At 39.1% G+C, this 12822-nt stretch overlaps 1 protein-coding gene across 1 annotated transcript in view; it reads right to left on the bottom strand.

The window, feature by feature from the left end:
- Positions 1-7762: 7762 nt before the first annotated feature.
- The window catches only part of SLCO5A1 (solute carrier organic anion transporter family member 5A1), a 110556-nt gene continuing 105496 nt past the window's right edge, over positions 7763-12822 (bottom strand). The window contains exons 8-9 of the mRNA XM_077808974.1: positions 11989-12053; positions 7763-8220 (exon numbers count right to left, since the gene is read on the bottom strand). Coding sequence (XP_077665100.1) covers positions 7763-8220; positions 11989-12053 — 523 coding nt within the window. The remainder of the gene's footprint in view (positions 8221-11988; positions 12054-12822) is intronic.

Here is a 12822-nt window from a genome sequence, read left to right as displayed (position 1 = left end):
TAAATCTTGTACAATATTTCTGTGATACTTTTATAGAACAATTCTGGCTTCAGGGAAGTCTAGAAGCAATATTTCTTGAAATAAAAGGTGTTCTACTCTACCTGCTTCAGAGAAGTCCACATAATCACATTTTCATAGTAAATTTACCCTTTTAAAATAATTCTAATTTAATTACATGTACTGTCTTAAGAATCCAGCCACAAATGGAGAAAAAGCTTAGAAAATGTTGTTACAAATTATTCATGGTGATTGTGAATATATCTTTCCTACCGGAGGTGCTGCAAAGTAGCTAGTGCCCAAAGCAGTAAACCCTTACTCCAGTTGAAGTAAAGAAGACAAATGGCATGATAAATGGCTGCCCACACGAGTAAAGCTTTGCAGAATCAAGCCCCTTTGTTTCCCCACCCATTCCAGTGATGGCCTCTATAAGTTACATTTGTCTCTCCCCCATATAGAGTAACCTTCATTTCAGGCTGCATCCTGGTCAAGGCTGGTAATGGAGAGTTTAAGCAGCATGGACCACATCATGCCATCGTGAAGAAGGAGTTTTGCTGGTAGCCTCAAATGACATTTCTCCAGTTATGAGGGTGGACCTATCTTTTATAGGAGCTTAATTAAGCTACTGACAGGTTTCAGAATAACAGCCGTGTTAGTCTGTATTCGCAAAAAGAAAAGGAGGACTTGTGGCACCTTAGAGACTAACCAATTTATTTGAGCGTGAGCTACAGCTCACTTCATCGGATGCATACCGTGGAAACTGCAGCAGACTTTGTATATACACAGAGAATATGAAACAATACCTCTTCCCACCCCACTGTCCTGCTGGTAATAGCTTATCTAAAGTGATCATCAGGTTAGGCCATTTCCAGCACAAATCCAGGTTTTCTCACCCTCCACCCCCCCCCCCCCCCCCCCCCGCTGGAAATGGCCTAACCTGATGATCACTTTAGATAAGCTATTACCAGCAGGACAGTGGGGTGGGAGGAGGTATTGTTTCATATTCTCTGTGTATATACAAAGTCTGCTGCAGTTTCCACGGTATGCATCCGATGAAGTGAGCTGTAGCTCACGCTCAAATAAATTGGTTAGTCTCTAAGGTGCCACAAGTACTCCTTTTCTTTCAACCAGTAGATGTCACTCTGGAGCAGTACATGCTCACTCCTGCCAGAGAGTGGATTGCTCAGTATACGATGCTGGAGTGCTCTCAGCCTTTGCCAAGATCATCCCATCTTACTGATTTTTAAAGTAGCAACCATGCCCTTGATAGTGCCAGATAGTAAAAATCTATTGATCCAGGACAGTTTTAGTAAAGGCTCAGACCTTAGTAACTTACAAGGGATCCATATGGAATTTTTTTTCTATTCTTTATATTTATTTAAAAAGTTAAACTGCAGGACACTTACTTTGCAATTGAAATGGAAAGTGACCAATGAATATTGACTCCTTCATTTCCTGCTGCCTCCGTGCAATTAAAAGTATTAATTATTTAATTCGTTTCCACCGTGTGCACGTGAGGCTGACTCCACTTACTACACTTGAGGCATAATTCTGCTCCCCTTGCTCGCTTTCAGTAGCACCTGACTTTGTGAGTTCTCTTGGAAATCAGTGGGAATAAGATACTTCTCAAGGGTGATAGAATCAAGCCCTGAATCAACAAGAATTCACGGAAATGTTGTTTTGGGCCATTTATCAAACACCAAACAAAGGGGCACTGTCATATAAAGTTCCAGCCGCATTTGAAGAATTTTTATCCCTTTTGTGGCAGTTCCCCCCGTGTGAGGGCTCAGTTCTGAAGCTGGTGAGGGGAAACTACTCTTTTTCTGATCTGGAAGTTCTGCGTGGGTCACTGTGACGCTGAACAGGATTTCCATACATGTATTGCCAACTAATGCAAGCATCACTTACATCTGTGCTTATATGGAGGCCTATATTGGTGGGGTTTCCTCTTTATTTTTTAATTTGTGCTCTAATAGCCCTTAATGCAAAGCCTCTTGTGTTCAGGAATAGTCAACTGTTTCCCCCTTAAAACAGCTAAGAAGTCCAAAGTTTCACAGTTTAGTGGGCATTACCCTCATAACCAGACAGAAGATGTATATAGAAATGGCTGATCATAACGTTCAGGCTAAATTGTTCTTGTAAATGTATTGGATTTGTCACAAAATGGTGTATTTTAAAAAAATATAAACATATGCCAACCATAGCTAGATGTGTGTTACAGTACATTTCAAAAAAGCTTTTTTTTCTGTTCCCCCAAGCAAAATGTAGCACTGTAATAATCATCTTCGCTGTTTGTGACAATTCCTTTGGGCCCAGTCTATTGAAGGCAATGGATATTTTATCATTGATTTCCATGTGATCAGGATTTGGCCCTAAGAGGCTGATCCCAGTGTCCACTGAAATCAATGGATGGACCTGCATTGATTCCAATATGCATACAAGTGGGCCTTAACTGAATCCAGATCTTCCGTAATCAACTGGTGTGCACAGCCCTGCACATCTACTCACACACACACACACACACAAAAGTGATTTTTTTTGTCATAAAGAAAACACGCTTGATATGCTATTTTTATTTTCAAATATCAAGTATTCAAGGGTTTTCTTGTAAACACGTTTACAATAGATGTTGACAGTAAATGTCATTAACCACAGTGTGTTATACATCATAAACATTATTCTAAGTTCTGCTGAGAAATATCAATAAAAGAACCTTAAGGTAGGCAAAAACAAATGCACCTAACAATTAGTTCCTCTCTTTTATCACACACACTCATATACAAACACTACAAATGACCTAACACCAGTTTATTCAATATAACGCTTTGTTAAACTAAATAATTACAGGCCAGTGTACCCCTTCCATGCTCCTAAGCCACTACCCAGATTTTTTGGAGGGGGAGAGGTATGCATTTTGGGTCAGCTCCTATTGAAGTCAATGGCAAAACTCCCATTTCCTCCAGTGGAGAGAGGAGCAGACCTTTATGAGGAATGCCCACTATAACAGTGATTTCAACTTGCATTTCTGCACAAAAACTGAGTTTATATGTTTCTGTACAACTTTTTGGTTTAATACAGCTCTGTGATAATTTTTGTTTTTAAAAATGTTTCCTTCCAGAAGGTAAAATTTTGGTCGCCTTGCTCTCAGGCACACATCTTGATAAGTCGGCTCAATGATCCCCGTTGATCCCTAGCCCAGTTAAGTCCACACAAAGTAAGACAGAAAAGGTATTACCTTTCAAAGGTCAAAACCAACAAACAGGCCAAATTCGGTCTCCACAGAAACAAATGACAAAATACCTGGAGTGAATTTCAACTGGCTGAATTGGGCCCTTGACTTTGGCTCTTCATTTTGGTAGTTTATAGAGGAATATTATTAATGGGACAAATTCAGGTACCTTAATTTTAGTTTCAATTCTCATTGACTGCAGTAGGAATTTTGCTTAGTTAAGTATCCCCAGAATTTGGCCCAATCTTTTAGTTCACAGAAACCTTACTTTGAGCAACTGTTTAGCAGTACTCCATAAAGGTATATTAAAACAGGTAATGTTCTACTGGAAATTAGTCATACACTACGTTTCTACAGGTTCTATAGTTTTATATTAGTACTGTTGTTGTTAATGCTAAACCAAATCCTGTAGTGCAAGCAATATTCCCACTGAAAGACTAAGTAAGGACTGTAGGATTTGGCCCACTGGTAATTATGATCTTTGCAGGAACATTTCCAGATTTTCAAAATGAAAGCACATGCCATTACATAAATGAAATATTTTGAATGTCAGTTAAGTCATGGTGAACATGCCTCATGAAATACTTCAATAACAACTAGCACCATGACATGCTTTAGCTATTCATCCAGAGCAGATCAAGGATGTTAAGACAGAAGGGTCTTCATTCTTCCTAGAACTGAAGAACATTTTGGACACTTCTTTTTTCAGGCATCCTCGAACACAGAGTCTTTTTACCCATCCCATCACATGAACAGTAGCTTGTAACAGGAAATCTGGTGACAAGTTGGTTGAAGTGTGGGAAAAACAATAATACAATACAAACAACTGATTATACAGTGATCTTAAAAGTAGAGATCAGCCTGAACTAAAGAGCCTAAATTCAATAACCCCCACATTTTGGGACAGTTTCAACTGAGGTCTGAACTTGAAGGGTCAGACCCATCTTCATTTATAAGGTGATCTGTAAATTAACAGAAAACAGCTTATCTGTATAATGAGAGGCTTGTAGGTGTTTGCAATATGATGATTCATATGACTAGCTACACTTAGTCACAGTATATATTTACAGAAATGTTGGCTGTCTACCTGTATGTGTACAATCTAGTCTATGGAAATGTTTATATTTAACCACTACAAATTGCTAAAGGGCATAAAAAACTCTAATTTCCCATTGAAAAATGAAGCCAATGAAATGGACTGTCCAATTCAGAACATTTTAAAGGGACAATGTGAAGTAGTTCAAGCCCAACAGGTAAAGTACCTTAAGTGTTGTAACCTGGTAGGTTAACTCAGACACTCTTCTCGAACATGGAAATCAATCCTGCATTCCTCTCAGGCAAATCTCCCACAGTGGGAGTTCTACCTACCTGACGTGAATAGGCTTGAATTTATTATTTGCAATGCTGGTGCACCAAGTAGCAGATCAGTGTTAAAATGACTCTAACTCCATTAGAAATAAATAAACTCTTGGAAATGGACCAGGGTAAACTTGGGAGGAAAGTATTCTCTGTCGAATTATAAAGACAGCATTACAAACTGGAGAGGAAATAGAATACAAACTCTAAATAAGAACCCGATAATGTCACTTTGACTCCCACTCATTCAGCTGGTTTTTAAACACTTTAGTTTTTCTTAAGTTTCCAGCTTTTAGAAGTTATAGGATCCTCTTTAACAATAATAGGCTGATGTAAATGACTTCAATAGAGCTACATCACCTTAGAGCAGCTGAGGGTCTGACCCCCAAAACTCTACAATAGGAGACCTTGGGCCTGGTTCACCATTGCCTCACCCCAGTTTTACTCTAGCAAGGAGCCCAGTACCACTTGCAAGGTGCTGCCCAGTCTCTGTGGTCACTAACGTCAGTGGGAGCAGAGAGGACACTACACCGTGCTCAAACAGCATACTGAATACTGAAAAACACATTATTGGTCGGATCTGACCCTATGCTATTAAATTAATCAAAACTCATAGATTCTAAGGCCAGAAGGGACCATTGTGATCATCTAGTCTGAGCTCCTGTATAACACAGGCCAGAGAATTTCACCAAGTGGCTCCTGCATCAAGCCTATAACTTTTGGCTGAGCTAGAGCATATCTTTTAGAAAGCCATCCAGTCTTGATTAAAAGACTTCTAGTGACAGCAAATCCACCACATCCCTAGGTAAGTTGTTAATTACCCTCACTGTTAAAAATGTACCTTATTTGTAGTCTGAACTGGACTATTCTAAAAATTAAATAAGGCTCAAATTAAATATTAATATCCAAAGAATAACAAGAGGTGAATTAAGGGAGAAGAGCTATCTAAGCTAAAGGGCACAAGAACAAATGGGTATTAATGGCCATGAATACATTTATGCTGGAAAGCACAAGGTTTCTAACCACTAGAGGAGTGAGGTTTGAAACAGTCACTGGATAACAGTAGTGGGGTAAGAATCCTAACTAGTTTTAAAGGTGGAGTTTATGAATGGGATTATATTATGGTGATGCCTGCAATAGCAGGAGACTGGACTTGATGACCCAGGAGGTCTTTTCCAGTCCTATATCGTAGGTTCCTAAAGTACTGCACTGCTATTTAAAGTCACTGATACTACATGATGAGCAATGTAACAGTTTTCTGTACATTTTCACCTACAGAGATAGATGGTCATTAGAGGCTCAAGAGTCATAAACTAATCAAGACATTCTGGAATAAATGGAGTCAATATTTCAACCAGGATCTGATGCCAGCATGGTGAGTAACTTCAGATGCCAGTCAGAAAAGGAGGAAGCTGGCAAGAGAGGAAAAACTATACTCTACAGACCAAATCCTGAGACTACTGAAGCCCATGGAGATTTTGCCATTACCCTTAATTGAAACAGGATTTGGTCCTATCTGACTTAGTCAATTTGTTCTAGTTGTAACTTTAAAAAAATTCCTCTGAAATTCCTGAACCCTCATCAAAATTGTTTATATCTATTTAGAAATAATTCTTTCTACTGTATGTATCATGGCTTCTACTCGCGTGCTTCTCACCAACCAAATTTCACAAAAGACAAGATCCCCTCCTCTATTCCCAAATGCTCTGAGACATGCACCTGCAAGTAGAATACAACTCTGGCTTCTTATCACAACCTTCCACCTTACATATCACTAAATGTCAGCAACAGCCAGTTGTAATGCCCTCAGTTTAAGACTGTGGATGAGGAATTAGTACAGGAAGCAGATAAAAAAGAAACAGTCTCTCGAAGATTCAATCTAGTGGGAAAACTCACTAAAATGTTTTGAATAATCAAATGCCAGAACATGCCGTGTGGGTCCTGGAATGGAGGTGCCTTCTGTGCCTAAATCTTCCGCTGCAAGGGGTCAGCTGACTCTTCATTTCCCCCATACCTCACAGAGAGTTTTAAATGAAGATGGGGGTGGGGGCAGATGTGGAGCAAACTCCCCTTTGCATTCAGTTTGAGGTCTGTGCGGAATGGTAGCAGTGCAGTCCCAAAATGCAGCTATCCAAACTCTCTGGGTATTTTCACTTAGTGGAAAACCAGAACAATTTGTTTAAAAAGATCTGCATGCATTTGCAAAAGATAGCCAAGCATTTCCTAAGGACAGCCAAGCAGTTCCTGGCAAACTAAACCTGGATACTGTGTTTTCTGAGAAAAGCATGGATTTGAAGTTAGTAATAGCCACCTATAGCAGATAACTGCATAGGTAGTTACAGAAATATGCATCTACTTGTTATAGTCTCTAATCTATGGGTATGATTATCATGTCTTAATGTTATTACAAATTAATACTGTAGTTTTTCACACTGAGTTATACTTTCATACCCTGTGTACTAGACTGAATAATATTACATCCTATCAAATTAAAATAAACGTACATTTTAATAGGATAAGGATATGATGTCTTAGAATTTGAAAACTTTACCTGCTATATAACTTTTCTATGGCTTAAAATGTTATCAACAGTACTTCAAACAGTTATGTCCATTTTTAAATCTTATATCTGTCTTAAAATAGCCCCATTCAAGTTCAGCTGGATTAAAGACTTTGAAAGCAAAATTAACATGCTGCATCAACAATTATCCAGATAAATTGCATAGTTTAGACACGCTCACTTGTGCTTTGTAGCAGAACTCACAGTAATTACTCATCTTTATGAACCATGATTCGGGGATGCAAAATTGATGATCCCATTAAACATTTTCTTAAAGTCTTGGCATCAATGATACGCATTTCTGTCACCCTTCTATTGATTTCTGCCATTTAGAATACCTCACCCTTATTTTGACACTAGATCAGAGCAGGGACATTTAATGGACACACCCGAAGTAATTACAAACACAAATTTTTAAAACTCCATTATCTGGAAGGGAGAAATAAGAACTTGGGTCATTTTGAGGTATCCAGCCCTCAAGTATGCTATTGATGTTTGCTTTAAATTTTGTTGGTTTATCATGTGACATGTAGATTAAAAAAGAAGGCACGGGTGTTTCACAAGGCGCCATATTTAAATCAACCAACAAAACTGAATTTTACATTTTCAAGCCTGGGGGTCTATATTTCAGCAGTGACTTCTTCCAATGCATTTTCAGTTGTGGAATTTATTGCTTCTGAAAAGGGGCCAGGATATGTCTGGGCTATGTAATTCATTCCTTGTGCCAGACAGACGTCTTCAGCGTGCTCCCCCTGAGCACTGAAAGTAGGGCAGGATCGAGTCCGTGCATAGTTTTGTTGAGGTCCAGCATTGCCAACCATCTCGCTCACTGTGTTTACAGGTGAGGCCCTCCATCTTTGCCTCTGTAGCTGATCTTCTTTATATTTAACGGAATACCAGGCCAGAAAAATAAAAAAGAATCCCACAAATTTGAGACCAGCTGCCAATCCAAAGTAAACGAAGCGAAATGAAGTTACATCGTATTCCCAACAAGATCCTTGCACACCACAATCCTGTTGCCAAAGCATGCACGTGGTGTCAATAACAGCCCCAAAATAAATTGGAGTAGGAATGTAAGCTGTAATAATAGTAACAAAACATAATATTTAGTGGTGAGTGTTTAGAAAACTTTAAGCAACTAGGTACAATGCAATAGCCCAGTTTTATGTTGTTCTAATTATTATTATTTTAATACCATCCAAAAGTATGGTAGGCACTTCCTAAAGCAATGAAACACTGTCACTGCACCTAAGGAACTTACAAACTAAGGCCCTAATTCAGAAAAGCATCCCTATTAAGCATGTGTGAAAATGCTAACTGCAAGTCCCACTGATGTCAATGGGACTTGAGCACATGCTTAGGGGAGGTCCAGAATCAGAGCCTGAGGCCCGACTGATCCTCACCTGTGTGAGTAGTCCTACTGAGTTCAATAAGACTACTCACACGTGTAAAGCTAAATGTGCCCTATTTGTCTGTAGGATCAGGGAGTATTTTTAGACGTGACAAAGGGGTGGCAAGGGGACAGTAAGGAAGGACAATGGCCAATACCAGTAAAGGTGCATCTACGCTGCAAAAAAAAAACAAACATGTGCCCGTGAATCTCGGAGTCACTGGGTCAACTTACTTGGGCTCATGAGATTCATATTATAGGGCTAAAAATAGCAGTGTAGACATCCCTGCTCTGGCTTGGAAACCCGGTGAGGGGGCTTGTACCTCGGAGCCCAGACTCCAATCTGAATGGGAATGTCTACACTGCTATTTTAACCCTGTTGCCCCATGAGCCGGGGTTAGTTGACCTGAGCTTTGAGACTTGCTGCCATTGGGGGGGGGACGTTGCAGTGCAGCCATACTCTACTTTTACATGGCTCTTCAGTCATGGCCACTGAATATCATGATGGAGTAATTTTTTTCCCCACAAGGCCCATCAGTTAGCCTCCACGTCCCACTTCTAGTGATACAATATGGAGCCCAATATTTTAAAAAATATATTTTCACTATGCAGATGTTACCATCTTCACCACGGCATCTCCATCACATGGTTAGCCAGTGCTCCTGCACTTAATGGTTGTCTACCATAAGTTTCTTTTGTTAGACGGTGACACCTCAATCCAGCTCCTATCGAAGTCAATGGCTCCACTGACTTTGATGGATACTGGATCAGGCCCTTCAGCCTTTGAGAGAGGGACCATGTTTCATTTTATTCAGCTGAAACACAATGGCACTCACCCAATAAAAAATAATAATTGTATTCGTCTGAATACTTTCCTGCTAGCAATTTCTTCACAAATGTGTGAGGCTCTTTGCCTCCTAGGGGGAGAGACTATTTATGACCTTCTATTCTGCTCGGGCTCCAAAATGTTTTTATTTGAGAACCTGACACATAACAGTCACATCAATAGTGTGAATGATGTCTTATAGAAGCTTTTTGGTTCCTGCATGCAAACAAGGGTATGCCATGCCACAGCCTAGCAGAGGTATGGCCAGGAAATGTTGGTATGACTTTGCTCCTCTAGATTCTCTAAATTGTAACAACTGGAAGACTGGCCCACTGATCTTCCCAAAATTACATTTGACCCCTAACCATGCAAATAGCATTTTTTAGGAAACACGTGAACGATGTGAAAGCAGTAAGTCCTTACAGGAATTACCCAGTAGAACTGAGCAAAATATTAAAGCATGAAACACAAGTAGCTGCCCTTATGAAAAATGACAGAGAACAGAATTATTTTTTTCGAACTGTCCCTTTGAAGAGAGATTCTCTTCTATGCAAACAGGCTTCAGTTTCACCAGGCTGCTACCAGTGCAGTTGGCTCAGTTTAAGTACTCATTCTTTGTCCTAGAAACATGATTCACATTTTGTAACAAGTCATAACAATCCTCTTCAAACAAAATTTCCTGATTAGTTATTAGATGGAAAGAAACCAGCCTTCTCCTCTCATTCTTCATTATAAATAATCATTACTGGCAGTATTTGAACACCTAAAGTGCTTTGGACAGGCAAGATCTGACTACTTCAGAAGCTTGATAGGAATATCTTTGTGTAAATAATAACCTAACAAGCTTGCTTTCTGCTTTGAAGAAGACTAATTAGGAATTAGTCACTAAAATACAAACATGTCTTGTCTTAGAAAGCAGAGAACTGGTTTCTGGAAGGGTAATCTAGCATCTGAAGAAAACAAAAATACCAGTTTAAAAAAAAATCTCATGACAAATTCCATTTAGGAAAAATATTAAAATCTGGACTGGGTCTATAGGGTGAGCTGCCTTGTTTGATATTCATAGACAGCTGTTCAGGATGGAAGAACAGATGAAATCACAGGCTTCCACTGCTGGGGTGGCTCATTAATGTTGCCAACCCTCCAGGATTGGCCTGGAGTCTCGAAAACTTAAAGATTAATCTTTAATTAAAGCTTATGTCATGTGATGAAATCTCCTAGCATACATCCAACCAAAATTGGCAACCCTATGGCCAATGCAGAAAATGGGGTTGTGGTTCTTAATGTGGTAAACAGAGGTGTCCAGGAATGTTTTTGACAGTATGTTTTTCATTGGGAAAAGCTGATTCATCAAAACCAAAACATCCTGTATTAAATAAAGGGTCACTTTCAACAAATTTCCCATTTCACAAATGTTTTGAAATTGTCGAAACAACCTGGCTTGATAGTTTCAAAACAAAAAGTTTCATTTTTCAGTTTGAAATGACTTTTTGTTTTGAAATGTAAGTTAATCTATCAGAAATAAAATGTGAGTAAGTCAAAATCTAAACATAACATTTTCACTGACCTGATCCAAATTTTGGGGGAGATTTTTGGTTTGTGAAAATGTACAAGATTTTAACAGTTTGACCTGATTCAGGATGGTAAAGTTTTCAAAACCTCTAAAAGTCTTGGGGGAGGGGAAAACTATTTTCTACTCAGCTCTAGTGGTAAATACGGAGTCATCATGTGTAAAGAATGCAACAGACAAATAAGGAATATGGAACTGGTGCAGCAGTAACCAATATTAATGCCTGTTTTTGCCTGAAACGTTTTGCAAACGTTTTGCTGCAAAGGAAGCAGCGGCAGAGGGAGCAGAAAATGAAGCCATTCACCCTGGGTCCCAGTGAGAATTCTCCAAGAGCTGATACTGGAAATTATTTGGTAGAACAGGCTAGAAAATGGTATTTTCTTTGGTAGGAAAGGAGGGGGGATTCAAAATAAACAAAAAGTTTTGCTTTTCCCCCCAATTTTCCGTGTATGGAATTCTTCCAGATTTTCAACGAAAAATCATTTTTCAAAACATGTTTACCATTCAAAAATTAACTGACATTTCTGTGAAAATTTTTGCATAGATTTTTACTTTTCATGTAAAAAAGGTTTCAACCAGCTGCACCATTTAGCGAATAAAATTATCTAGGAAAGGCTAGCAACAAAGTAACACAAAGAAAAGGCTGCTGAACAAAGGGAGCTGTTGAAATTCCAACGGAAATTCCCAATTAAAAAGATATCCGCTATAATCTGTTGCAACTGCTACTTTAGGGAAGTGTTGAAGGAATGGGAGCTTAAAACTGCTGGTAGAAAACTACTGCTAAAGAATGGTGCAAAATCCAGGTGTTTATTTTCTGTCAATGTAGGTGTCTTTGTCTCCATGGTGCTGGTTGGCCAATTCAGTACAATGTGGTTTGTATAAACCAATGTAGTGTAAAAAAAAAGTTGCTAGGTTCAATGGTGATTTTCGGCTCCTACTGCTATTCACTGGTGGCATTTCCCTGTTTTACAGAATATTTGTTTCTGGAGAATTTTGTGAGGATTTTGCAAATGGTGTTGTTCAGGGAGCTATCAGTGCTTACATTTGTTATAGGACTTACCAAGAGTTCGTAATAAAACAAATTGCATTCCTAGTGCAAAAGGCCGCTCACCATCTTCCACAGACCTAGCAGGAAAAGAGAGTATCTTCTGAAGACACAGTCTCAACAAATAATCTTTTTAGACTGTTTTGGCTGTACTGTCCTGGTCTTCTCCAGCTGTAATAAACCCCCGCTGAAATTTCCTCAGTTTATTTGGTAATGAGGATAAAACCTAGTGTTAGTAACAAGGAGCCAAACTGTGCTGGCCTTAGCCAAGCAAAAAAATCTCATAAACTTGAACGGGAGTCTTGCTTGAGTAAGGACTGCAGAATTTAGCCCATAGCTGTTAGAAAGGTCTGTAACACAATTCTACAGTAGCTCATGGTTTCTGGTAATACTTCCCAGATAATCTAATCAATGGAACTTCTCTCAGTGAGTGCACATCTAAGCTAGGTCAGAAAACATATCAGTAGAAGCATACGACAGATTTACCAAGGCCCTAATCCAACCCCCCTGAAGTCAAGCGGAGGTTTCCCTTTGGCTTCAGTGGGAACAGGATCAGGTCTTTAAAACGTCGGAATACAAAGCAGCAATGTATCTGTGGCACCATTTATATATAATTACAGTAAACCACAAAATTTCCCTCTGGACTGTTTAAATATTTTGAAATACTATAAATTAGGACAATTAGCCAAGTCTTCACATAGTCTGACACTTAGGTTAAATAACAGCCCATTTTAAGCACACGTTTACTACATATTTTGTGTGTGCGTCTGCACACACTCTCTCTCTCTCTCTCTCAAAAGAACACTAAGGTTGCGAAGACAAGCTCCAAAAATTTAGGAAATGCCAGAA

Source organism: Eretmochelys imbricata, chromosome 2 (assembly GCF_965152235.1).
Source record: "Eretmochelys imbricata isolate rEreImb1 chromosome 2, rEreImb1.hap1, whole genome shotgun sequence".
Taxonomy (NCBI): Eukaryota; Metazoa; Chordata; order Testudines; family Cheloniidae; genus Eretmochelys; species Eretmochelys imbricata.
Note: the sequence above shows the minus strand (reverse complement) of the source record. Positions and strands in the feature narration are given on the sequence as shown.